The sequence below is a fragment of the Poecile atricapillus genome, chromosome 6 (assembly GCF_030490865.1).
Source record: "Poecile atricapillus isolate bPoeAtr1 chromosome 6, bPoeAtr1.hap1, whole genome shotgun sequence".
NCBI classification, from domain to species: domain Eukaryota; kingdom Metazoa; phylum Chordata; class Aves; order Passeriformes; family Paridae; genus Poecile; species Poecile atricapillus.
In genome coordinates, this window is record NC_081254.1 from 18,813,120 (window position 1) to 18,838,594 (window position 25,475).

A 25,475-nucleotide genomic window follows, 5' to 3' on the forward strand; every position below is an offset into this window, starting at 1 on the left:
GCAAGAGTTCTCTCTAGTGGCACATTAGAAGTATTACAACTTGTTAAAAAAAGTTACAAGTGATATTCACAGATGAAAGTTTTAGTCACTGCTTAAAACAAATCACTTGTAAAAAACCCAAAACACAAGCCAATAATGCCCTCCAACACCCAAAATACAATCACTACGGAAACAGATGAAGCTCACCCAGTAACCCAAAAATCTCAATCAAATTAAGAAGTACAGGAAGAAAACAGCTGAACCACATGTAGTGTGTTAAATTTAAACTTGAATATTATTTATTTTTTTTAAATTGATTCTTTCCAGTCAGGACCACAACCCACCTGTTTATTGGGATTTGACATCAACACAGGCTGAGCATTACGTGTTCAAAAGAACTTAAGTAATTACATTTTCATTCCCAAGCAGACTTGTGATAAGACTGACTTAATACTGACTTGTCAGCAGAAAACAGGACTATTCACAACAGAGCACACTCTTATTTCAGTCTTCACAGGACATGGTGAGGAAAGAGGGTCAGAAATATACTAACACCTTGTTACTCTGGATGAAACCAGGAGTGAAATGTGTAACTTTGGATACGTGTATTTCCCATATTATCTACTAATGATTCTGCAGAACGTCAACCTAGTTTCCTAATAAATCATTCAAAAAGCAAGCACTACAAGAGAAAATTAAAGGAGACTGACTAATGTGATAACAATAGAAAAATGTTTCATTACAAATTAAAAGAGCACTTGTTAATACTACATCTGATCTACAGAATACAACTAAAGTCTCTCAAACACTTTTTTCAGGCCAGTTAGAACGATAATTTTTGTAATTAATTTGTTCACTTAAACATTTATATATGGAAGACATGGCACAATTATACTTACTCTGTGTATAAATCTTCTATCATTGCAACAATAATGACTATAAGAGACACAGCAAAAATTTGACAGCCAGAACCAATAAGCGATGAAAATATTAGAGGATGACTGGATGGTCTAAACACATCTCCATGGACCTGCTTCCACCCATACTCATCACCTAGATCTCTGTCCTGGGAACAACAACAACAACAAATTTTAAGTCTAGTCATGACAATTAAAGACAAACACACAAGCTACATAAAAAACAAAAGGTCTGATTTAATAAAGCAAACTTCAAGTGAAGTGTGTCTTCTCTTCTGAATGCATCAAATCTAACAGAAAAGTTTACTTTTCAGATGCTTATGGAAGACAACAACAAATTACTACCTGAATGTACAACACAATAAAATCTAGAATCCCTCCCTGTCCCTAAAGCCTCTGAGGTGCTTAGGAGTACATCAGGCTTCTACTACAAAGTCCTAAGTTTATCCTAAGGTTGGATATGAATGTTAACACAGTGACTACAGAGATTTTTCAGTTGCAACCTAAAAGCATGTTATAAAGAAACCATTAACACTTTCAAGACACACAAAAGGCATTTTCTGTCCAACTGAAGAAAGCCATTCAGAGTTGCTAACACAATGAATGTATGACAGGAAAACAATAAGCCCTAAAAAGAGATTTTAAAGCGTGAATGCAGATCTTACCATATCATCCATTTCTTCCTCCTTGCTGTATCTTGCATAATCTTTTCGCAAAGTTCTCATTAATATCATAGACACCAGGCCAACCAGAAAGATCACCATCATAAAGGAATTGAAAATTGAAAACCAGTGAATCTAGAAAAAGAAAACACACCCAATAAGGTTCAGAACTGTAAATGTGTTTCAAATTGTTCCAAGAAGGATAACTTGTTGCCTACAAGGATAGCTTGTCAGCATTAGCTAAGTAACAATAAACCCTATTGTAACTAACACCACATTTTTAGAAAGCGACACTAAAACTGGCCCATGAAACTCCATACATAAACCTTTTTAACAGCCAGCCTTGCTCAGGACAAAGTTAGTTTAAGCAGCAGCAAAGTTTGAACAACTGGCTGTGTACACTCCCTTGGTAAGCAAAAGGCAACAGGATGTACTGCTGCCTTCCTAAAGAAGAGGTTTAAGTAGCAAAGCCAAAGGAATTATTGCTTTACAGAGGATCAAAATGTGCAGCAGCATTATTTTTGCTCTCAAAAGCATATCCTTCTGGTTTTCACTGAGCTCCAAACAGAACACAAAGTCTCTACTTTCAGAAAGTAGACAGCTCAGTACACTGTCCTTAAGGAGATTACAACCTCAGATTTAAACACAACTGGTAGTGCCAACTGGTTTAGGCTAATGCTTTTTGCTCTGCATTTACTTCAGAAAGAAGTCTATGGCTAACTGCACTAATTCAGCTTACACAGTTGCACAGTCGTGTCCCTGAAGTTTCATTGCTTCTGGTCACCTGAATGTATTTTCTTGAACTACCCTGTATTTTCTGCAGACCTGAAGCTTGCCTGGGTATTTATTGAAGCCCTCTAAAAAAATGGAGCCATCCTATTTTAGCAGCAGCACTACCACCTAAACAACAGTCAGACCTCCCTGCTTTATTGTCCCAGAACACCTAGAAAATCTGAAAATTCAAAGGCATAATCAAAAAATTGCATGACATCTAAACTAATGCAACCATTTTAAAGGGATGTAATATAAGGCTGTCTTAGAACAATACATACTCTGTGCTGAAAGAAAGATGGGTCAAGATACTTGTCAAATCGGTCTTCAAACTTCACATCTGATTTCTTCCATTTCACCTGAAGAGAGAAATATTTCTATTTCAAAAGCTCCTTACAGTATTTTTAGCTATACTCACATGCAGAAACCCAGAACACATATTAAAAATCATCCATTTTAGAAGTTTTCTTCAATATGAATGGAGTTTGGCAAAAAAACATGGAATGATGTTTTTAAAGACTGGCATCCAGGTCAGGCATAGAATGAACATCACCTTGCCTCATGGATCTAATCTTGTCCAATGCTTATGTTTAAGAACAAGGAAGAATCAGTCTTGCACTGCCTCAGTTCTCGCTCTCTGCTGTGAGGCTAACCAAAGATACAATTTGTAGCTGTCAAATACAACAAACCTTTTTCATGATTATAGAATCTATATTTTATATATATATATATATATATAATATATATATATATACACACATAATTACTATGAATCTAGACATGTCAATTGCCAATAAATGACTCTGAAATCAACAGGAAAAGTATGTGTTTATGGACAGACTATCACAGGGTAACAGTAAGCACATTACTGTCAGTTCTCCACCAGCTGCAGAGAGGACTGGTTTGGATTTGGAAAATATAATTGCATTAATGAACTATATGGTGCTAATATGGTAGTACAAAGTATTTTTGAGAATTTTTGCAAGAATTAATTTAAAAATTAAAATTAAAATAATTTTACAAACTAAATACAAGCCTACCTAAAAACCTTTGTGCAAAAGCATGCCAAAAATTATCAGGATTTTTAGTGATACTGAAATGAATGCAGCCCCTTGCACATATCTATTTTAAAATACATGAGAAGGAACTATCCCTTCCAAAAGCCGCTGTCCTACTGAGTATAGAAAAAAGCATATAAATGTAGAATGAATATTCCACTCACCACAGTTCTGAGACATATAAAAACCCCTAGATGCCAGCACTACTCACTTTGAGGTTTGATACTAATGTTCCTCAGTTCAAATTACAACCTTGTTCAAGATTAATAGCTCAAAACATTAGTAGCTTTCAAAATGGTTTCAAGCAGATACATGTCTCATTAGAGCATCTGCCACTATGAAGCACAACTTAGAACAAATCCATCAGTGACAATTTGTGAATTAAACACCACACACAGGCCAGCCCAGCAATTGCCCAGTGGTGCCAAAAGAATTTACCTTTGTACACTAAAAAATTTGAAGGGAATATCTTATATTATTTTCATTACTGGCTCAAATCTGTCCAACTTAAAATATAGAGCAAATGGACTTCACAATGCTGGCAGAATTTGAAATTGCAAATTCTGAAATTTCTACTATCCGTTTTGCAGCAAAAATAGGGAAATTAGTGTGAATGTAATTCTAAAAAGCACATACAAAACCCAGTTATCTACACTTCAAACTATACAACTTATTCAGCCCAGGAGAAATGTACTTGTGGCAAGAATATTCTCTGAAATAAAATCCTATGCTGACATCCACTGCTAATGCATGGAAGAAAAGCAATGCATTAAAAAATGGTTTCACTATACAAATGTGTTGAACATGGCAAGTGAACCATCACTTCATTTAAGTAACATCAATTAAATAAAGAGGAAAACTGAAAAAATTAATTTGTCTCAATCAGCAAGCATTGTTTACTCATTAGCTTTTATCACAGCAACTCAACAGCAGAGAGCTTCAGAAAAAAGAAACTTAAAATCTTATTTATCATGTAAATAATAAATTTCTATTGGAATTGCAAAACAAAGTAAATTTTGATACTAACTGTTTGCATAAAGGCTTACAGTGGGTTCTTATCCTAGCTCAGAATCCAGTTCAAACCTATGATACCAACATCAGAAGTCTAAACATGAAGATGATGTACACCTACTCATAAGTCCTCTTTACATCTAGTCTCCATCCTTTCAGGGTATCTTCCTTTCCCACTAAAACACTTTTCTGCACATTATAGAAGATCCAGTTTGATTGGAATACTTAAAAAATCATAATTTTACATTTGTTTTTAATAAAACTGACACAGTTTTTTAGCAATAAGACAAAATCATTGAAGGAGTGAAGATGCATCTTCTTCTAACACAGCCCAACATATCAGTACATACTGTAATATACGAGTACCTATTTTTGAGCTATTTCACCATGCAGAATTTCTTATTACAGGTCCATCACCAAATTACTTACTGAATATGACATCTGGATTTTTGTGTTTGGTACCAATTTCACCTTTCCTTCACTGGTCAGATTGACATCTACAATTCTATTTCCATTGAAACCAATTTCAAGCTTTTTGTAAGTCCAAAGGTAATAATCTTCTCCATTTTCATCTGCTTCTCCAACAATCCCTGTACAGGAAACAAGTGTAAGCATCTATTACAGGTATGCTTTTCAAATATTTTGCATTTATTTTTTTAAAATATGTATTACAAAAGTTTTGCCAGCTAAAAAAAGCAACATAAACAAAGAGAACACAGAAGACCTTATGCTCCTCTTTTATTCCAATATCTGGATTCCACTTTCAATCCATAGGTCTCTGAAAGAAGCATTTTGTAATGGCACTAAAAGAAAAACCATGCAGCTACAAACACTGCAGAAGACTCAACAACAGTGCCTGTACTTTTATTTGCAATTCTTATCAGATAAATAACTGGCTAAACAGAGATTCACTTTCCCTAACAGAACTTAGCCAAGACCTCTATAATTTCCCATCTTACACCTGTCCATTCATTGTTCTTCCTCTTTCTCTCTGTAATCCTCATTAGCTGACTTCCCAACGCATGTTTTTTGCTTTCATTTGCGCACAAGTTTCCAATGCTTGCCAAAAATGTGGTTTTATATTAGAAAGAAATTCTTTACTGTGAGAGTGGTGAGACACTGGAACAGGTTGCCCAAGAGAAGCTGTGGCTGTACCACCTCTGAAAGTGTTCAAGGCCAGGCTGGACTGAGCTCTGTGCAACTTGATCTAGTGGAAGGTGTCCCTGCCCAGGGCAGGGGGTGGGGTTGGAACAAGATGATCTTTATGCTCCCTGCCAACTCAAACTATCCAGACCATTCTACAATTAAGGTCTTAATTTTCAGTAAGTTAGTGCAAAATGTCTCATCTGCTACAGAAGAATTCCAGAGATTGTGCTATGCTGTGTGAAAACAGATAAAAGTTTAACAGTCAACAAGTTCCCAGGCTGTAAGTGTCACCTTTGATGTCAAGATCAAAGATCACATAAAAGATGTAAAAGATGTGAAGTGACAAAAAAGCAGCACTCAAGACACATAAGGATGACGGGAATGGGAAAACAAGTAGGTGAAGGACATGGAACAGGCTATCACAAAGCACCAGGCATATGAAGGAAGGGCCTTTGAGCATCACCTGTGTTTTTTAATTTTCAAAGTGGTATTTTTCTGTCAAGTTTTTTTCTCATGCTCATCTGTCAGGATTGCCTTGTATATGCCATCTACACAAAACAGGTGCCAGTTTGTGCCTCTACCATACAGCCTGGCACCTGCCATGCCATCTGTTCCCATGGCAGAATCCAGAACCATGACAATACAGACCTCTAAACTACTTAAAGGACATTCTGATCAATCACTCACTGAAGGAATGAACTAACAACACAGTGCTTCACATACTTAGGGAATGTCCTGAAACAATCAAGCCTAGTCTCTCTCCACTGTAGGACATCAATTCAGGAAAAAATATTAAATGGAATATTTTTTTTCTGAATGCACTTAAAAAGATCTGCTTGCCTTTTTCAGGTTACAAAATAGTGTAAATCTTCCAGAGCCCTCAAATAGCAGTTTGATGTCATTACCTTCAGTTATCAGCAGTTAAGAAAGGTTAATTTATGCCTAGTCTTTACTGAAAATAGAGTACTCCTTACAGGTACTTTGAGGACTTCTAGGGTGAATTAAGAATTAATGTTTCTGAATATGTCTGATATCAGTAAGCCTTAGCAAGGTGGAAAACCACAAAGAACATAAAGGATGAACCTAACCAAAGTTTGCCAGGAGACAGGAGGAGTGACATGAATTCATCTGGGATGAGCTCTGAGAAGTGAATGGTCTGCTCTAAGAACAGAATCAAAGAGAAGTTGCCTAGAATTCTCAGCAAACATTAGCACCATCTGAATCCTTTTCTTTTATATTCTTCAAGAGAGAACTTTCTTTTGCTAGCACTAAAAAAGGACTCCAGCCATCTACATTTACGGAACAAAATTTTGGTTTAATACAGCTACAAGATGTGAAGCAACAATGGAAAAAACCAGGATATTGGGTCACACAGTATATACAATACAGGCTGGCTAGTAAGGTTCTCAAGACAGACCACCTAAATGAAATGGATCAACATGATAACCTTCACACAGTAACAAAAAAAGTCACTCAGAAAAAGCTATTTTCAATGCAAGCTGAGGGTAACCAGTTCCAGACATTTTCTTCACGAAACCAAAAAACTCTTTCTCAGTATTTAGAGTATTTCAGAGATGCCATAACTACTTCACTTCTTACACCCACATATCTTAAATAGTACTAATGATTTTCTTCATTATAATTACTGAAATTTAGTAACTATTTAGAAATAGTTACAGCTATGCAATGACAATCAAGCAAAAGATATTTGCTTTCTTTAGCCTCTCTACCTGCCACCACATTACATGGTACTAGAGAAGTTTATGCAACACACTCAAAGGCACCAGCAAGCTGGCAGAGCCATGTGTACAGCATCATTCATGTCATATTCATAACAGAAGTACGTAAACTGTTCAGTTGCAACAAGTCTCAGTGCTTTAAGTTTTAAGCAGCACTCAGAGCCTGAAACCTTTCTGTTGTTGAACAGAGACACAGGAAAACCAATTACAGATAAGGTATATTCCCAGTTTTCTCCACTGTACTGGGAACACAAAGGTCCAAAATATTCAGACTTGCAGATAAACACCTCTGATTGGTTCCGGTGCATCCACTCCTTTCTCAGCCTCCCACCAAGAATTCATTAATTTTCCTGAATAAAACTGAGGCTAATATTGACCAATCTGCAGTCCTGCTACTTCTACCTAACCTGCAGGAGACACAGATCAAAACTGTTAGCACCACCTGTTTTCACAACTGATGTCAGATTATATCCTTACACAATATTACCAGTACTTATGATCCTGTAGTCCCCTATTTTGCAGAACAGCTTGAGATCCTGGTTCCAAACTATCAAAAGCAGCTTCCTAGTATCTTAGAAAGATGCTACCTAGATTCTACACATTTTCTAGCTGACTTCTTGTGCATAAAAAGCATACTATTGGGAAACATTAAAAACAATGCAATCACAGAAAACCAGATTTTTTTATCTGAGAGCATAAAAGTTGTCAGTGTATATAAGATTTAGTAGGTATTTTTTGTTCTTTGGCATTTTAGATGATGAAACATGACCAGAAAAATAAATCCTAAAAAAGAAAGCCTCCAAGACTTGTTAGCCTCATAGGATTCAAAAACAGTCAGCTTAGCATCCATCATCCTTGGGCAATTCAAAGGGTACATCCCTGCCACTAGTATAGAAAAATAATTCACTGGTCTTTTGCTGAAAGGCCAAAGCCATAAAAAGTATTGTAGCAACAACTGTCACTGATGCATGCTTTTAAAAAGCCTACCAGCAATTGCACAATTAGTACAGTAAAGGCCCCACAGAGTAATTCTGGTCTACTCCAAGCCCAGCTACAGAGCCATTACACACAATAAGCAAATCAGCTGAAAAGAACAAAATCAATATTAATTACTTCTCTTCAGGCATTATAATGGTATCTCCTAAAAACAGATACATCAAAGCAAAACCAAAAAAAACCCAGATCTTCCTGGCTACCAGATAGACAATAAATAAATAAAGTGTCAATATTTCTGCCATGCTCATCAGACAGATATTTTCTAAAACAAATTAAAGTAAAAAAGAGCTAAAAAAACCCACCCTTTGTCAAAATTAATGAATGATGGATAGCAGTATTCATACCAGCTAACAAAGAACTTTTCTTGCATGACTTGAACAGCATTTTTGTAGGTGGTGTGAGATTTTTTTTAGTTTAGCCAGGTTTACCTCTTCCACGGAACACAGGCAACAAAGACCTTACCTTACCAAAACATTTTATGGCTGCTTTTCATTTCCTTTCAGTTTACATCTACAACAGGGAGATTAGGCCTTTGACAGTTTGGTTGATTGCTATCAATGCAAAGTGCAATCTGCAGAGCACTCTTTACTAGGTATGTGATCACAGTTTATGAGAGAGCAACAAAACACAGAGACCTTAGGAGACAATGGCAATAAAGATACAATTTTATTCAAGACACAAGCACTTCTAGGCCCAGATTAAGAATACTCAGCAAGAGAAATTTTGAGAACTGTAAATGAATAAGTGAAATAAATCTCCATATAAACACAGACTACAAAGCAACACTGTTAACAGCTACTGAATTACCATAAAAGTAAACAAAACAGTTTTTGCATGCGTAATAAAAAAGTAGCAAAATAAAGTTTCAACTCTCAAATAATTTTATGAAACATGTTATTCATGATTACAATAACATGGACCGTATGTGTAAAATATCTAATTACCACTCACTTGAACATTTGAACAGATTTAAACCTAGGAACTTACAGTTATTAAATCAGGGCTTGAGAAACAAAACAGCTTTTCACTGTTTTTGTATTTCAGTAGTACAGCCATCCTACTGTTCTTTCAATGCAATAAGCCTTCAACTTATTTCACACAGAATTGATTAGGCTGGAAAAGACCACTGAGATCATCAAGTACAACCTATGACCCAACACCATCTCGTCAAATAGACCATGGCACTGAGTGACACATCCAGTCTTTCCTTAGACACCTCCCTGGGCAGCCCATTCCAAAGTCTAATCATCCCTTCTGTGAAGAAGTGCTTCCTAATGCTCAACCTAACCCTCCTCTAGTGCAGCTTAAGACTTCATCCTCTATTACTTCATTTCATCTTCTTCTGAATTTGACTTGCATGTCAGATTCATATTCTTGTAACAAAGTTTAGTCATTAAATGACTCCATGAAACCCACTAGCACAGGACTTGAGTATGTGTAATCCAGTCATTAATGCATAGCATCACTCACCCCATATTGGCAAGTCATCAATATACATCTGGTACCAATAGTGATTTTTGATAGCATACACAAATGCATCTCTTCTTCCCTTGTCCAAGTCAACTTCACAGTAAGTAGTCTGCATTACATCATCTGCAAAAAAATTAAAGCACAGTTAAAGATTTATTAATGAGCTGGCTCAAAGTGAAGGTGAACCAAGCAAATGGAGGAATGGACAGTGCTGAAGTCTCCAAGCCCCCTTGGCTATCCTCAAGTAGGTAACAAAAAGAACAATTAAAAAGGAACCATTAAAGCAAACACATGACTGTGTTCAGAAATCTACACTTCTGCATGCAGAGGCTTCCCACATACTGGACTTGTACTAAGGAAAGATTTCACAGTATCCTTTTGCTGCTTCACCCCCACTAAATTAAGGTACAAAAGCTGATGGCAGATTCACCTGAACAGATAATGAGATCTCTCTAACTTTAACAAGAGGTAAGAAATTATTAACAAATACCTAAAACTGTTTACAACATTATCTCTCTATTTTAGTATAATCAGCTTCACAGACTAGGAATAACGTCTGTAAAAAAACATAAAACTTTTTAAAGTTCTCAGCAATTTTGAAGAAACTACCACTAAGGAAGAAACAAAGCGATTAGAGTAAAGAGAAAAAAAGGAGAGAAGACAATAATAGGAATAATGCAAAGAATGTGCAAGAAGCTGCATTTTCAAATAAAATAAATCCCCCTATTTCAGCCAGAAAGTTATTCTTCCCCTCCTACAATTCCTAAGTTATACTGTTAGCAGCCATTCTTTTGCATCCCAGTTTCCTTCCCTAATGTCTCCTTTTCAAGTGAAGAAAGACAAAAGGTCTCATATTTACAAGACTTCAGATAGCAATGTATTCAGAGACAAGTTCCCTCATCTACATCTTAGCAATCATTTTCATGCTACAAATAGTGAAACACAGTAAAAGTAAAGAATTCCAGCTTCTCATATTTTTGTCATCACTGGAATTGAGGACCCATTTTAGTAGATAAAATTAATTTATGCCCTAAGTACAGCTCTGATTTGTATCAAAATTCAGCATACATTCTTTGATACACTAACTACAATATAAAGCTTAAAAGGAAAATCAAATCACTAGCACAGAAAGAGCACAGCAAGCAGAATATTTCTAACAGAAAACATAATTTCTCTGATAACAACAAAAATAAAAATATGCCATGTATACCTGATCAACAAAACTTTTTTTCTGGAGAAAAAAGAGAGTAACAAAACCATTCAAGTCAACAAATGTACACCAAATGTAACAAGAAGACTTTGCACAGACAACATTCTCAGGGCCAGTACTGACTGGTACATTCAAGAGAAGGAAGCCATTAAAGGACAGCAGAAACAGACGTACAAACTCAAGTTTGCACTTATGCCTCTACTGAGCTGGATCCTATATTTTTGGACTATGCTTCCCTCCACACGCAAAATGCTTCTGCTTGGAACTTTTTCATTTTAACAGATTTTTTTAATTGTCTTGACATTAATTAAAAGGGGGAAAAAAGTGCCAATTCACAAACCCCAGAATTATTATTTTCTGGATTTCTTGTTAAGTAGGGATTCTTTCCAAAATATTTGTCACTTCACTGTCATACTATGTTCAGATAAAAGATAACACCTTTCTAATAGTACATTTTTTGACGCAAAGGATTGCTCAACACACAGATCAAGCCATGAATTAATACAGGCGAAAGAGAAACTGATAGAGGCTGTTAAAGAAAGCATTTCCCAGGGCCAAAGCAAGAAGCATGTTTTGGAGAAGTATCATGAGGGCCAGGCTGGCTTTAGGTGACTTGGGTTCACAGTGGCACCAGCACAGGTAGGTTAGACCATAACCTACTCTAGAAATTACTCCATGGGTTTTCATACTGTGGAATTTGCCACTTGTTTGTTTTACCAATTGAAATGAGCTATTCTACATATAATGCTTTAGGATATAAACAGCGAGGTTTGCTGCTGTTAGAAAAAATGGACTTTGGAATATCATTTGAAGTGAAACAACTGCACTGACACAAGGCTGCAGATAGCAGCGTGCCGCAAAAAAACCTGTCTTCACCCATTTTTACACATCTTGTTCCCAGTATTCAGAATACCAGAAGACATCACAGAGAGAGTATAGTCAAATCTGGATTAACTGTGTTACAAGCTGCTCCAAGGCACACACACAAAACACCAGCAGAATCACTGGAAACAACCTCTGCAAAACCCAGACGTGACATTACATATATGGAATATAATGTCAGCCATACTGCACAGTACAGTTCCTCTCACCTCCCTTTAAAACAAGTGAAGGAAGACAAGTGCTCCTTTTTCCAGCCACTAACAGCTGAAGCTCTTGTTTAGTTACAGGACAGGATTAGGTGGTCAAGCTTAAACCCACTGTGTTAAATTATTAAATGAAAGAAGCTTAGAACATAATTTGGTGGCTGAGGAATCTGATGTCTACTTAATTACAGCTTGACCAGATCTAAGGTTTTGCATATGTTAGAGAATTCTAATCAAAGTTATGGCTGGATGTGTATCCTAGAGGAGAGCAAGCTTAAAGGCAGGTTTTGTGGTGCCTTTGTATCAGGGATGTGAAAGAGGTAATATCTGCTATGTAATAAAGCTTCAGTAATGTCAGTAGCACATTTGGGAATTTTTTTTAAAAGCATGATTCATGAGAAAAGCAAGTGTGCTTAGCTGGATTTCAGATCTCCTACGGACAGTCAGATCAATGGGGTTTTATTCAAACATGTGAACCATATAAAACCTCATTATATCTGACAGCTCTCAATGTCATCCTTCTAGAGGTGTACCAGAAGAAAGTTTGGATGAAGAATTCTCCCATTAGAAAAATGGTCATTTAGTAACATTTCCGAAGATGTACAAAATGCAATTTTGTTAAAACATACTTTTCCCCTTTAAATTCTTCTTTAATGGCACTGTATGGTAATATCAAAAATTAATTTTCAAACTGCTATTTTCAAATTGCTATTATAGCAATGTTCAATACATTTAATAATTTACTACATCTCAGATATAACAGATAATGTCATTCAAATACTTAAGTAAAGAACTTGACATATTCATTAAAAAGCATTATCCTAGATTTAGCTTGAAAAGATAATTAAGCCAACCAAAAACTTAAAAGTTATATTTCAATATAAGTGTATGTTAATAATTAATTTCTTCCTTCACACAGGTACTTATACAGATTTGAGACCTGTGATATAAGAACATTGTCCATATTGAAACAGAAGGAAAATCCAGCGATCTTGTACCATAACATGTATCCCTTCATACGCCACTTAATAAAACAAGAAAAACTACTTCATGGAGATTTGAATAGACTCTACATTTTTCCCACCAGTCACCACCATGGGAGTTCAGGTGGAAACCTTCACTCTCAGAAGGGCACACTTCTGCAGAATCATAATTTTTTTATTCTAGTTCAAAAAATACAGGCAATGCCTACTGATTCAACTGCCAGTTTCACTTAAACAGTTTAGTACTTCAGCTAATAACAGCTGCAGCCTAAACAATTCTTTGAATATGATGAACAACATGCAGCTTCACACTTACCTGCTACTGTTGTCCAGTCAAACAATGTTGCGAAGGGAATTATTTTTTATTGCAGAAGCTATTTATTAGAACAATTCTATTTCACTTTTACTCACTTTGGAAGATAAAAGCCTAAAAGTATGAAGTTCAAAATGAATTTAATTTTGTAAACTCATACAATATTTTAAAGAGAAAGAAATGCCTGCAAGTGGTAATCCTGCCATAATGCTAAACGCACATAAAGAAAAGCACAGATGCCTTTTAACTCAGAACTTAGATATGATTCACATATTCATGAAGAAAATCTGTGAAAGTTTATTACTTATTATCATAACTATTTCAGCTGCAGATTTTAGATACTTAACACTCCTTAAAGCCCTATCTTTTACTTAAGAACACATGAATCTATCGGTACCAACCAAGCCTCTATCTGTCAACAGAAAGGAAAAAGGAAAACAAAAACCAACCAAAAAACCAAACGACCACAAAAACACCAACAACTCTGTTTCAGTTTAATTGCAGCAGCTTCTGGAACACTGATGCTGAGCTGAAGCCAGTATCAATCACACATAAATAAAACTTATTCATTACAAAAAAAAAAAATTCAATTTCACTGATACAATCTAGTTACAAAAAAAAAAAAAAAAAAAAAAAAAGTGAACACCACTTCCACAAAGAACAAGGTCTACCTTTAAAATATCACCAAAAAACTGAGCTAGCATCACATTTCAACAATCAAACTGGAAAAGATTTCTTCATACAAATGCTAAACTTTGAGGACTGGTCTATGAAATCCAAATTTTATAACACATAAATTGGATATAAATTGTAGTGGGTTTATGACAGCTTTTAAGCTTCTAAAAACATGAATTTAACTACTGTAATCCTCTGCTCTAGTTCTTTATTTTTAAAACCTGTGTATCAAGGGGATTTGAATTACACAAATTTTACATAATTTTATATTAAATACTAATTTCATACTAAATAGTAATAATTACAGTTCCAATTAATTTATACTTACTACTCTAAAATGTAGAAAAAGTAGTATTTTAATACTTTCAACAGCATATTAAGGATAATAAAATAGAGCTGACTCCCATTTCACTTCATGGACCACTGCTAAAAATACTAAAACAGCTCCTGATGTAGAAGCTGCTGGATAACAGTTAACAGCAAGGAGATTATTGTCCTCATCTTATATCCAGAGGACACAGACTTCAAGAGAAAAAACTGAAGTGCACACGTGCAGCTTCACACATCCTGTACACATACTTAGGAAGCTTCCAAGTACCATCTGCTTTACTGAGAACATCTGACCTGCAGCCACTTTGGTTGGGAGCTCAATTCAAGTCCAATATGGATTATCAATCTACCAAGCTCCAAGGTGTTAATAACAAGAATTAAATTTTTTAAAATTCTATGCTTTGGCTACATCATTGCAGTAAACTTAAATTCACAAACCTTCTAGTCTTTTCAATTTGGTACTGCAGCTACAGGGTGCATTTGTCACAGGAATAAGAGAATCTCTTTGTAAAGTTGGGGTACTTGAAGTAAAAATTACACATCGAACTGGCTGTACAAACATTTACTATATTCTGATAACAGAAGTTTTGTTAATCTTCACCACTGTGTTAAATTGCTGCCAGTTGCCTTCACTGTTTTTCCATTTTATGTTCTGAATACATTCTATGAGGTTTGACAAGAAAACATTTCTCCCACATTGAGCAAAATTTTCAGCACACTACAAGTGTTAAAAACCAGTAGGAGGACTGTTTCCCAGTGTTTGTACAGGTACTGCTTCTTTCTTAAAAGGAAAGATTCAACTCCAAAATCCTTTAGTGTGGCAATGCTATCCTCTATGCAAATTAAAAATTATGAAGAATTTAAGGTATTAATAAACTTTCTAAAAATCTTTTATTCAACTTATCCTACTGCTAGCAAAAACATGATTAGGTCTTTTATTTTGCAGATGTCCACTTTTGGATAAAACTTTTACAGCTTACAGAAACTAAATCCCATCTGACTGTAAATGCTCAGACAAGAGATACTATGTATAAGTTCTCCATCCAGTTAAACACTAGTGATGCAATGAAGTGTAGTATTCTGGAAAAAAAGATACACAGAAACATAAATTGAATTAAATTAATAAATGTTAAAATTCAAGAGGCAAAAATAATCTGTTACTGTTTGAAGTTCTGCAACTACTAGCTATAGATATCTGAAAGGACACACGCAGAGAAATTATGCAACAGAAGACTCAGGCCTTAATACCAAGAAATACATTTGCAAAAGAAGTTAAATGTCTTCTCTGTAACAGTATGGCAAAATGGTGAGGACAGGAAACAACAGAAAAAAAAACCAACCAAACCAGCTTCATCCTGCTCCATCCTGACTGGTGTATGATGAGTTAGCACTATAAAGGTATTTGTCAAAGTTATTTTAAAGAGGACAGTAATCAGAAGGATAAAATCATCAACTTCATGTTGCAGTGGAACTTTGAGATGTTGAGCCCTTGCTATACCTTTGCAATTGCAGTGAATCTGCAAGTATTCATCATCATAGGAAACATATGCAGAAAACTTAGTTTTACTTTGTAAAATGGTATCAATTACTTCAGAAGCAATATCTGCTGCAAGCATATTCCTTCAAGGTAGATGGAAACTTCACTGTAAACTCAAAAGCCAGTGCCAGTAACCTTGAAGGGTGTACCAATCAATGATACAAAACACACTCAGTTGCCAGCAGCAAGAAAATTTCAGTTCTTCTCATTAAAAGACCAAGTTTGAAGAATTTGTGTATTTTTTTAAGTGATTAAATACATTTTGAATCACTTACCTTTGAATTTGATGTCAAGACCACTAAATTCCAATTCAACTCCTTGAAGTGCTTCCCCTAGGGTTTCATGGTAATGGCTGATGCTTTTTTTTGATCCCACACAGAAAGGGAGAGAGAAGTATTTGTATGTTTCTTGGCGATTGTGGTAGGGTCCTACAGTATTCATCCATAGAACAACTTCCTCTTTATCTTGGTACTGAAAGATAAAGTTACTGAGTTAGATGAGAAGCCCAGCAGAATAAAAATGTTCAAGAAGTTCTCATTCATATTAACTAGGAGGGCAGGATTGTTCAATCACAGGAAACAGTCACATTTAAAGACAGTTGAGCACTTTTGTCTTTTGCATGATAGGGATTCCAGGATAAATTTCCAGCCTATTTTCATAGAAAAAGAAAAGCCAAGTTGATCATACAGTTTCTTAGAACCTATCAGCAAGCAGAAGTGGAAAAAAACAGAAGTCTTGAAAATAATTAAGCTTTTACTAATTTTGTAACAACACAGATCAGTTAAAAGCAAAACTCTGCTTATCTCAACTGAAAGAAACACCAAACTAATGTCTTGTTAAACAAGATCTTAGCAAAGTAGTCAGGCAATCTACCCACACGGACAGATATTCTGTATTTTCCTAAAATGCAGCTCCCTTTCTTTTTAGCAAGGGTATAAATTGCATTCAAAATTCCCAGAAGAGCACAATGCCTCACAGGAAGCACTAAAATTAAACTGTTGCATACCTACAGTAGCCAAGAACCAAAGTCAGACAGAAGAACTGTGTTTTGATGCATTTCCAACATTCCCACAGTGAAAAAACAGAACAGCAAGAAGTCTGGTGGCTGACATGAAATTCTCTCAGGGAACATTCACTCTTCACTTTCCACAGCTATTGCTAGCCAGGAAAACATATTCCTTGTCTAGGAGCCAGTAATTTTTTTCAAGCCCTTATTACTTCTGAACAACAACAAAAAAATACTTAGAGCCATTAATCTATCAGTATTCAAATACTGGACAAATTCAGGAAAATTAAATGATCTGAAATAATAATTTGCATTATATCTGTATGTATCTGGACGAAGTATTAGATTTGCTAATTAATACACAAAGTCTCCGATGCAAAACAACTTCTTCACCTATAACTGCAACAGAATAAGAGGGACAGGGATAGTTATATAACTTCTAAGGCAGAAAAAACCCCTACTTATAACTATATATACATGAAAGTAAATCACTACATAGGTCCTGAATTTTTTAGGTACAGAAGTATAAAGTACTATTATAAGACCAAAACACAGACACAGAACACCTTGGAGAAGAAAACGAAGTAAAATATTAATTAGACATAGCTATTATATAGTGCACAGCTGAAATACTGAATACAGTTCTGCATCTCCCTTTTTAAAAAACAAACTAAGGTTCTTCAACTCCATTTATTCTGAACAACCACAGTCATACCAAGAGGTTAATGCAGAAATAATTAAGTATATGCAGAATGAAAAAAAATTATTCAGATTAAATGTTTAAAAGTTAAACACAAGGATTTAAACAAACATGCTTTGGAAAATAATTTAATCCCTTTAAACTAACACACCATCTCAATTAAGGGCTCATCTTTTTTGTTTAAAAAGAAGTCCAAAGGTTGTTCCAGCCTCTTACATGAGTGGTTTCCAACAAGAAACTTAAAATATCTTACTAATTTCATTCTGAGCTGCAGCAGAGACCAAACACTTCTCAGTTTCACAAACCTGCCCCTTTGCAGAACACACACTTCAGAGCATTTCTGACAGCTAAAGAATGTCAAAGAAGCATCAAATAAAAAGTAAATAAGAGAAAGTAGACATTCCTCCTCTCTGCCAGCAACCAGAAATGTTATACCAGTGCGGCACACTTGTCTAAAGAAAGTTGGTAAAGAAAACAGAAAGAAAGCAAAATCACAGCTCCAACCCCCTCAGCTGCAGAAGCAGACAGTGGAATCTGCACTTCAAATCCACCTCTAGCTCTTGCCAAGGGAGCACGGGACAAGCTGGTCCATATCTCTTCCTAGCCTGTTATTTCTATCATGTCTTCTGTTTCTTCCTCTAACAGCTGCAGAACATATTTCCAGCCCTTTCTCAAAATGGTCTTAATTTGTCAAGAACCCACTTTAGCACTACTTGTACCAAACAGCTTGCATGTGAGCTGACCTATGTCTCTGCTCAGCCTTCAGTAATAGAATATGACAACATCCTTAGGTCTGTGAGTTCATCTTTGACTGCCTGCATAAAGAAAGCACTGACCACTGCTTTTCTTAGCTGCTTCTTTCTGACATGCTTCATACTGAGCTGGGACCTCCACATTTTTGGAACTATACCAGAAGTGACAGATGAGGCAGAAACCAACAGATTAAGAACATAATATGCAAAATCTTGCTATGTTTTCTGATCTACCAATATAACTAAATAGTAGTTACAACATCTGCAATAACAAATCTGCTCTTCGCTTGTCTCTTATCTGCATGGGGCTTAGTCCTTCTTCAGGACTTACAAGTTTTTCCCACAATGACTCCAAGATGCCATCAGCCTGCTCTAGAGAGAAAAGGGGCCACATCAAACAGATGCAATGAACTCAGTCTGCATTTATTACTTCCTACTTTCTCACAACCACCCCAGAGCAGCACAAGATAAATCTTTTCAGGACTGCTCCATAAACAAACACAACACCTCACTCACTGTCCTTAGGCACAGCTGTCTGCCATCCATCACGTGTTCCTGGTGGCCTCCTCAAATTAAGACCATTGTAGGAAGCAAGACAACTTAAGCACCTTCAGCTTAAATTTGGGGGCAATGTCTAGCAGAAACTGAAGGACATTTTCTTCTCTTAACATTTTTTAGGTTTTGCTCATTGTCAATTATAAATTAAATTATTAAATTATTGAATTATTAAATTTCACATTTAAATACATTTCTCTGACATGACATAACTCATCCTCACATTCTTAGCCTAGTGGTAGGGTAGTTTGGTGGCAAGAACACAGTGCTATTAAAGACCTCAAGTGTGTCGGTTTGATGGTGGGTTTTTTGTCTGGTTTTTTTTCTTCCCTGTTTCATTAGTGCATTCATAGTATCAAATCATCTACAACAAATAGCAATGCCAACACAAAGGAAAACTTATTTCTGCAAGACAAAGCACTAGAGTATCTAGTAAGAGACTATACTGTCACCTTTTCATGAGGATTGCTAGGTTTTGAGAAGGCTTACATACAGCATACCTTTTAGCAAAAAGGTCATGCTATGAGAGAGAGAACCTAAAGTAGGCCAAGCTGAACATAGTAAATGACAAGGCAAAGAAGGTCAACAAAGAAGATGCTGCAATCTGTACTCTGGTGTATCTCAGCAAGCTCTTCTGGTTTTGGTTCATATGAAGGGATAATATACTGCATGCAGCTCAGATATCCTAATTATATTCACAGACATAAGCATTTAACAACTTGGTCACAGTAGCGCTACTCACATAGTTCAGTACTTCCACATGTGACAGAATGCTATAAACCACAAATTTTTTATGTTTCACTTAATGTAATTTATGAAAATATGTCTGTAAGCTTTGTATATTTTTCTGCACTATGTTTAATATCAGCTCAGTAATTCCTGTAACTATGGAATATATAGTGATATATTTAGATGCAGCCTGAAAAGTCTCAGCATTGACACAAGTTACCTACCATACAGCTATTAAGCTATGGGAGACAAACCTTCAGAAACTTTTTTTCTGTAATTGCCACGCTGCACCTCAAGTGCAGCTACATATCATCTACAACCCTGATCACAGCTGAGGACATCTGTTCCAAAGCAGCACAATATGACCATGCTGCCTGCTCACTGGGCTGCAGGGATGTGCCTGTGCAAGCTAAAATCACATCCAACCCATCTACAGCTCCTCCTTGTAGCTGGTATCGATGGGTCCACTCTAGCTCCCTGTAGCAGAACACTAAACTGGCAGGAAGCTTGTGCAGTCTGACCTGGCCAGGAGTGGATCTCTTCTGTGTAATACAATTAGGGAAAAGCTGGGGGTGTACACCACTTGGAGGCTTAATATGAAGGCCATTTCCATATATCTATACAGTTTAGAAACTATTCAAGTATAGCAACATTGACACGACCTTCAGTACAGCACATGAACCTTTCCTTCCTGTTACCCAATAGGGCACTCATGGTGTAGAAAGCAACTTTATGTTCTCTTTGCACAACTGCAGAAATTAGCACTCTTAACCCTAAAAATAGACTATTTATTCTACAAAACAATTAAGGCTAGATTAAGTCAGTATATGAAAGATTGTAGAAAAAGATATGAGACTGTCAGGTTGCTGATAATCTTCTTTAAACCAGGAAAACACTTCGCAAAAAAACAATGGGAGACAAAAAGAGGATTACAACTGCCAAATCTCATGTGATGATTCAGCAAAATAAATTCAAATCAAGACAGTTTCTTTTAGAAAATATACAATTTTACTCCTTTTCTCAAGCAGAAGTCTGGAATGATGCTCTCCAAAATTAACAACTTTCAGGGGGAGAAAAGGACCTATATTATTTGTTACTGGCAAAGCAAAGATGTAGAAGCAGGACAAGAAATACAGGAGACAGCAAGCAAGACTCACTTGGAGAGTAATATCCCAGGCCTGTAGTCGTCAGTATCTTACAGATATTCTATCTATTGAGCACTGTGATAATACTCAATGTTTGCACCTCACAGCCACACCCTATTAAACTGCGGATTTCAGCCTTATGCTCTCCTTAGGACAAAGCAGGCTATTTCTAGAAACACTTCTTTATTGCTCTCTGAATTTTAGGCCTACCAAGATGTGTCTAGAACTGTACTGGTGGCACAGGCTGAACTACTGTACATGCAGTACTTTTACTGCTACACTTCCTAGATGCACAAGATTGCTCAGCACACCACGTCCTGCTTCCATGACATTTATTTCACCTCTTCAAAATGGAAACACAACTTCAAAGAGGAATCAGGCTGCTCATCTGAGCACAACTTCACATGCAAATAAGTATTTTACATGAATTGAAATGTTTTTCACAGTGTTTCTCTAACTGACGATTTTCAGATACTATACACAGTTCCTAATTTTATATACTAATTTTAAATAAGCCTTACATGCTCAGGGTTTTAACGTACTTCATTGGTCAAGCAAAATACCTTTTTTAAACCATATTAAATTAGGAATTTTACTAGACAATATAGGCTGGGTTTTGTTTATTTTTCAATGTTTTTCATTTATTTCTATTTTAGAGAGCACAGACAATTAAACTGAAACAACATTATAATTAAAATGTTACCTACTCTCTAGATCATTCTACTGCAACAAAAACCACAGGATATTTCAGAATGTTTTATTGTTTGTCTATTTGATCATCAATTCCAACATGTCTAGCAACAGAAGATGCGAAAGCAAAGGCCAGGCAGGAGCCCCCCAGCCCTATTTCTGCAGGATCAGTATACATTGTGATAAGGTCACCAGTACCCCATTGATACTATAATTTCCACTAATAAAAGGACAACTTTCAAATAATGTTGCAATTATTATAATACAGGCAATGAGCAAGTTCATGACATGTACTGAAGCATGAAAATAAGTTACAGAATCACCAGACAAGTTTTCAGTTAGCTCCTGATAAACTATTCTGTTGTGGTCTGAAGTTATGCTGCTGTACCGTCTTTAGACAATAGAGATTTTTAAATGATGTGTCAAAAATTTCTCTTCACTTACTATTCATTTTAAATACCCATGTCTTTATCTTGTAATTGTATTTACACTATTCTCCCTCCAAAGAAAGGCAGATGTGATTTTTAAAGATTAATTCAAATTTAAGATAAGGAATATAGCTGTTGATTCAACAACCCTATCCATACCTAGTATCTCCAGAAACAATAGCATAGACCTAGAGCTTTATGCAGAGTCCTCCCACAGTTATCTTTTATAGTATTTGCTTAGATGTCCACAATTACAAAATAAAAGACACATATAATACATATTATAGCACACACTGCATATTATTCCATGTGATAGCAGCACTAAAAGCTTAAGGCAGCAGTTCTGTATGTCCAACATGCTGAGCACTGATAACACCCTGTACAGCTGTGTCAGGACGCACCAGCACACCTTCCTTCCCCCAGGGAGCTGCACACTGAGGAAATGGAAGGATAAGGATGTGTATTCCTACCTACAGGTCTCAAGTCTTAAAGTCAGTGAAAATTTAGTTTGAGATTACCAAATCCTAAATTTTCCTTCCACTTCTCCAAAAGCAAGCAGAGCCTTCAAAATGTAGTAATGCACTTGGGTTATAAGAAAATTAACCTTCCAACTGCAATCATACTTAAAACTAAAATTCATTTAAATGCCGTATTTAAGGAATGCTTCCTTCAGGTTCTTTATCTTAAAATCAGTATTCTACTACAAAACCCTGGTCATGTTTCATTCATGCCACTAATGCTTCCACTTCAATCTCCCACACAAGATTAAAATATCAAAATACCCAAGCAAGGAGACAGCCTTCCAAAAAAAGGTAACTGTCTTTCTACACCAACTATTCCTAACCTATCACATAACCTATCCAGTTAATAAACTGGACACTATGTGAACGAGAATACTAAACCAAAATAGACTTATAATCCCTCAGAGCTGAGTTGTTTAGATGAAAAAAATGACAAGCCTTCAAAAGGAATTTGTGATTTCCATGGATAATTGTTCAGGTAATCATTCAGAAGACATAAAAAATATCAGAAATTACTTTTGAATGGAGTGCTCAAACCCAAATAAATTCAGTGAGCAGCTTTATTTTTTTTCCCTAGAAGATTACCAATATTAATTTAGTAATGAATAATCCCTTAAGTCAACCAGCCCTTAAAGTAAACACAGTGCTATGTTGAAAACCATCTCACCTCAGCAGAAGCCTCACTCTGAAGCATAGGTTCAGCAACAAAACTGGGACCTAAACTAGTTCGAAGAATATCTGTTTCTTGAAAGTACTGAATATTAGATTAACTTTTCTGTCATTAATTGCAGCACCAATAAATCTCTTTCCCTTTCAAAAAATAAACACAGTCCTAACCAGTTTTAAGTCCTCAAAAATGCACAGAATGAGGCAACTAATTACCTAGCACTTATACAAAAACTATCAGTACTATCTATCTGTTTTATTAAGAACACTTGGTAAGCTTTACCACACCTCACCTTAAGAAAACTATGTTAAGAAACTCAGCAAGTGTTTACCAGCCAGGCTGCTCAAGAGCAAGAAAAGTCCTGCCAGTCAGACAAGCCCAGTGTTTAATCACAGCCACATTCTAATCCACTCCACTTGCAGGAAACAGAGATGGTTTTCAGGAAAGTTTCGTTCTAAAATCACATCTCAGCTTATCACACAAACTTCCACTTTCTCACACATGGGAAACAACACTCCGATGTAAAATCAGAAACTGACGAAGCGCTGGTATTTTTTTCCTAGAGATTCTTTTGGGGTAATATTGGGAGCACTTCAGAAAAACTATTTTCACGCCGATGCGTGAGCGCTCACATCAGTAGTATTTTATACACCCATTTTTCTTGCGGGTCCGTGGCAGTGTACCCGTCCTGCTCTCACTCCCCAGCCCATTCCCACGCTATCCCTGCCTCTTGCCAGGGGAGCTGTCACCCCTGTCCCGCGGGGCTGTCAGAACCGCGCTCCGCCTCGGACCTGTGCTCTGAAGCAAGAGCAAACATCTTCCCGAGAGGAGGGCAGAGCAAACAGCGCTCTCCAAACAAAGCACGCGTACCTGCCAGGGCGTTTATCTGCTCCAGGAAAAGGTGGGACACCCCGCCCGGGCGCACAAGGATGTGCAAACCGGATCAGAGAACCGGGCGGCCCTGCCCCGAGCGCCCCGGCGTCCCCCTCACGCCGAGCCAGAGCGCGGGGCCCGATCCCGGCCCGCGCGGCCGGAACAGCCCGAGCAGGGCGGAGGGAGCCCGGCGGGGCGGCAGCCGCCCGCTCCGCCCGCTGCCCCCGCGGCCCGCGGCTCCCCGTCCCTCCCGCCCACCGAGACGCGCTCTCCGCCCTCCACAGCACGGGGGCCGCGGCCCGAGCGCCGCTCCCGGGGAAGCCGGGCGCCGCCTCACCGTGTGCTCGTGCTCGTCGGCGCGGGCGCGCAGCGGCAGGAGCGGCAGGAGCAGCAGTAGCAGCCCGGGCGCCGCCATCTCGGGCCTCGGCGTCCCCAGCAGGCCCCGCCGCGGCACCGGCCCGCGCCCGCCGCCGACGCCACTTCCGCCCCGCCCGCCACGTCACCCGCCCGCCCGCCGGAACCGCGGGGGCGCCACGGGAGCGCTACGGGAGCCCCGCGGGGCGGGCGGGCACAGGAGGGGCCGCGGGCGGGCACAGAGCGCGGCCGGGCGGGACTCGGGCTGCCCGCGCCCCGCGGGGCTGGCACACACCGCGGCCAGCAGGAGCGCATGGGAGCGCCGCTCTTACGCGGTGGAATTGTAATTGATATTTCGTTTTGATCTATAAAATAACCTGAAGGCATTTAGGAAAGCGGGACGCAGGGCTGTGGAGAAGTAAGTTCTGGAGCACAAGTCCTGGGAGCAGCAGGACTGCTGTTGAGCATGGAGAGGAAGAGGCTTAGGCTTATCGCTCTCTACAACTGCCTGAAAGGAGGCTCCAGCGGTGTTTTCTCTCAGGGAACCAGTGACAGGACAAGAGGACATGGCCTCAAGCTTGGACACTAGGCGCGGTTTCTTCACGGAATGGTCGATCATTGGAAGGGGCTGCCAAGGGAGGTGGTGGTCACTGGCCCTGGAGGTGTTTAAGGAAAGACTGGACATGGTCTACTTGAGATGGTGATGTTCAGGCAGAGGTTGGACTCGACGCTCTCAGAGATCTTTTCCAAGCTTATCGGTTCTGTGACTGTGTGAAATACACAGGCCCCTTCTCTGTGCCCCTCACACAAGCAGCAGGAGGGCACAGAGCCGCAGGGGCCCAGACCAGGCGCCGAGGCAGCACAGCCGCACCTGGACTTTGTTCAGGACAAGTTTTCTGTCAGTGCTGGCTAAGACAAAGCCCACAAACCTTCCTTCAAACCTGGACTTACCTCAAACTACAAGTCCACAGTAAAAAACTGAAACCAAACAAAGCCCCCAATCCAAAAAGCTCATGGTATTGAACATTGATCCACCAGACGACTTTTAAATTCAAGAAATACAGTAAAAAAATGTCAAAAGCTATCATATATATTCTTTTTAAAAAGCGGGGAGGGCTATACCGTATCAAAGAGAGACAACAAATAAGCAGACACAACAGATGACATGCTGTT

The 25,475-nt window shown here is 37.8% G+C and overlaps 1 protein-coding gene across 1 annotated transcript in view; it reads right to left on the minus strand.

Moving 5' to 3' along the window:
- Nucleotides 1-24,445, minus strand: part of TM9SF3 (transmembrane 9 superfamily member 3) — a 45,005-nt gene extending 20,560 nt beyond the window's left edge. The window contains exons 1-7 of the mRNA XM_058841743.1: nt 24,286-24,445; nt 16,158-16,353; nt 9,750-9,872; nt 4,828-4,988; nt 2,611-2,688; nt 1,562-1,693; nt 879-1,045 (exon numbers count right to left, since the gene is read on the minus strand). Coding sequence (XP_058697726.1) covers nt 879-1,045; nt 1,562-1,693; nt 2,611-2,688; nt 4,828-4,988; nt 9,750-9,872; nt 16,158-16,353; nt 24,286-24,363 — 935 coding nt within the window. The 5' untranslated portion in view covers nt 24,364-24,445. The remainder of the gene's footprint in view (nt 1-878; nt 1,046-1,561; nt 1,694-2,610; nt 2,689-4,827; nt 4,989-9,749; nt 9,873-16,157; nt 16,354-24,285) is intronic.
- Between the last annotated feature and the right edge of the window lie 1,030 nt (nt 24,446-25,475).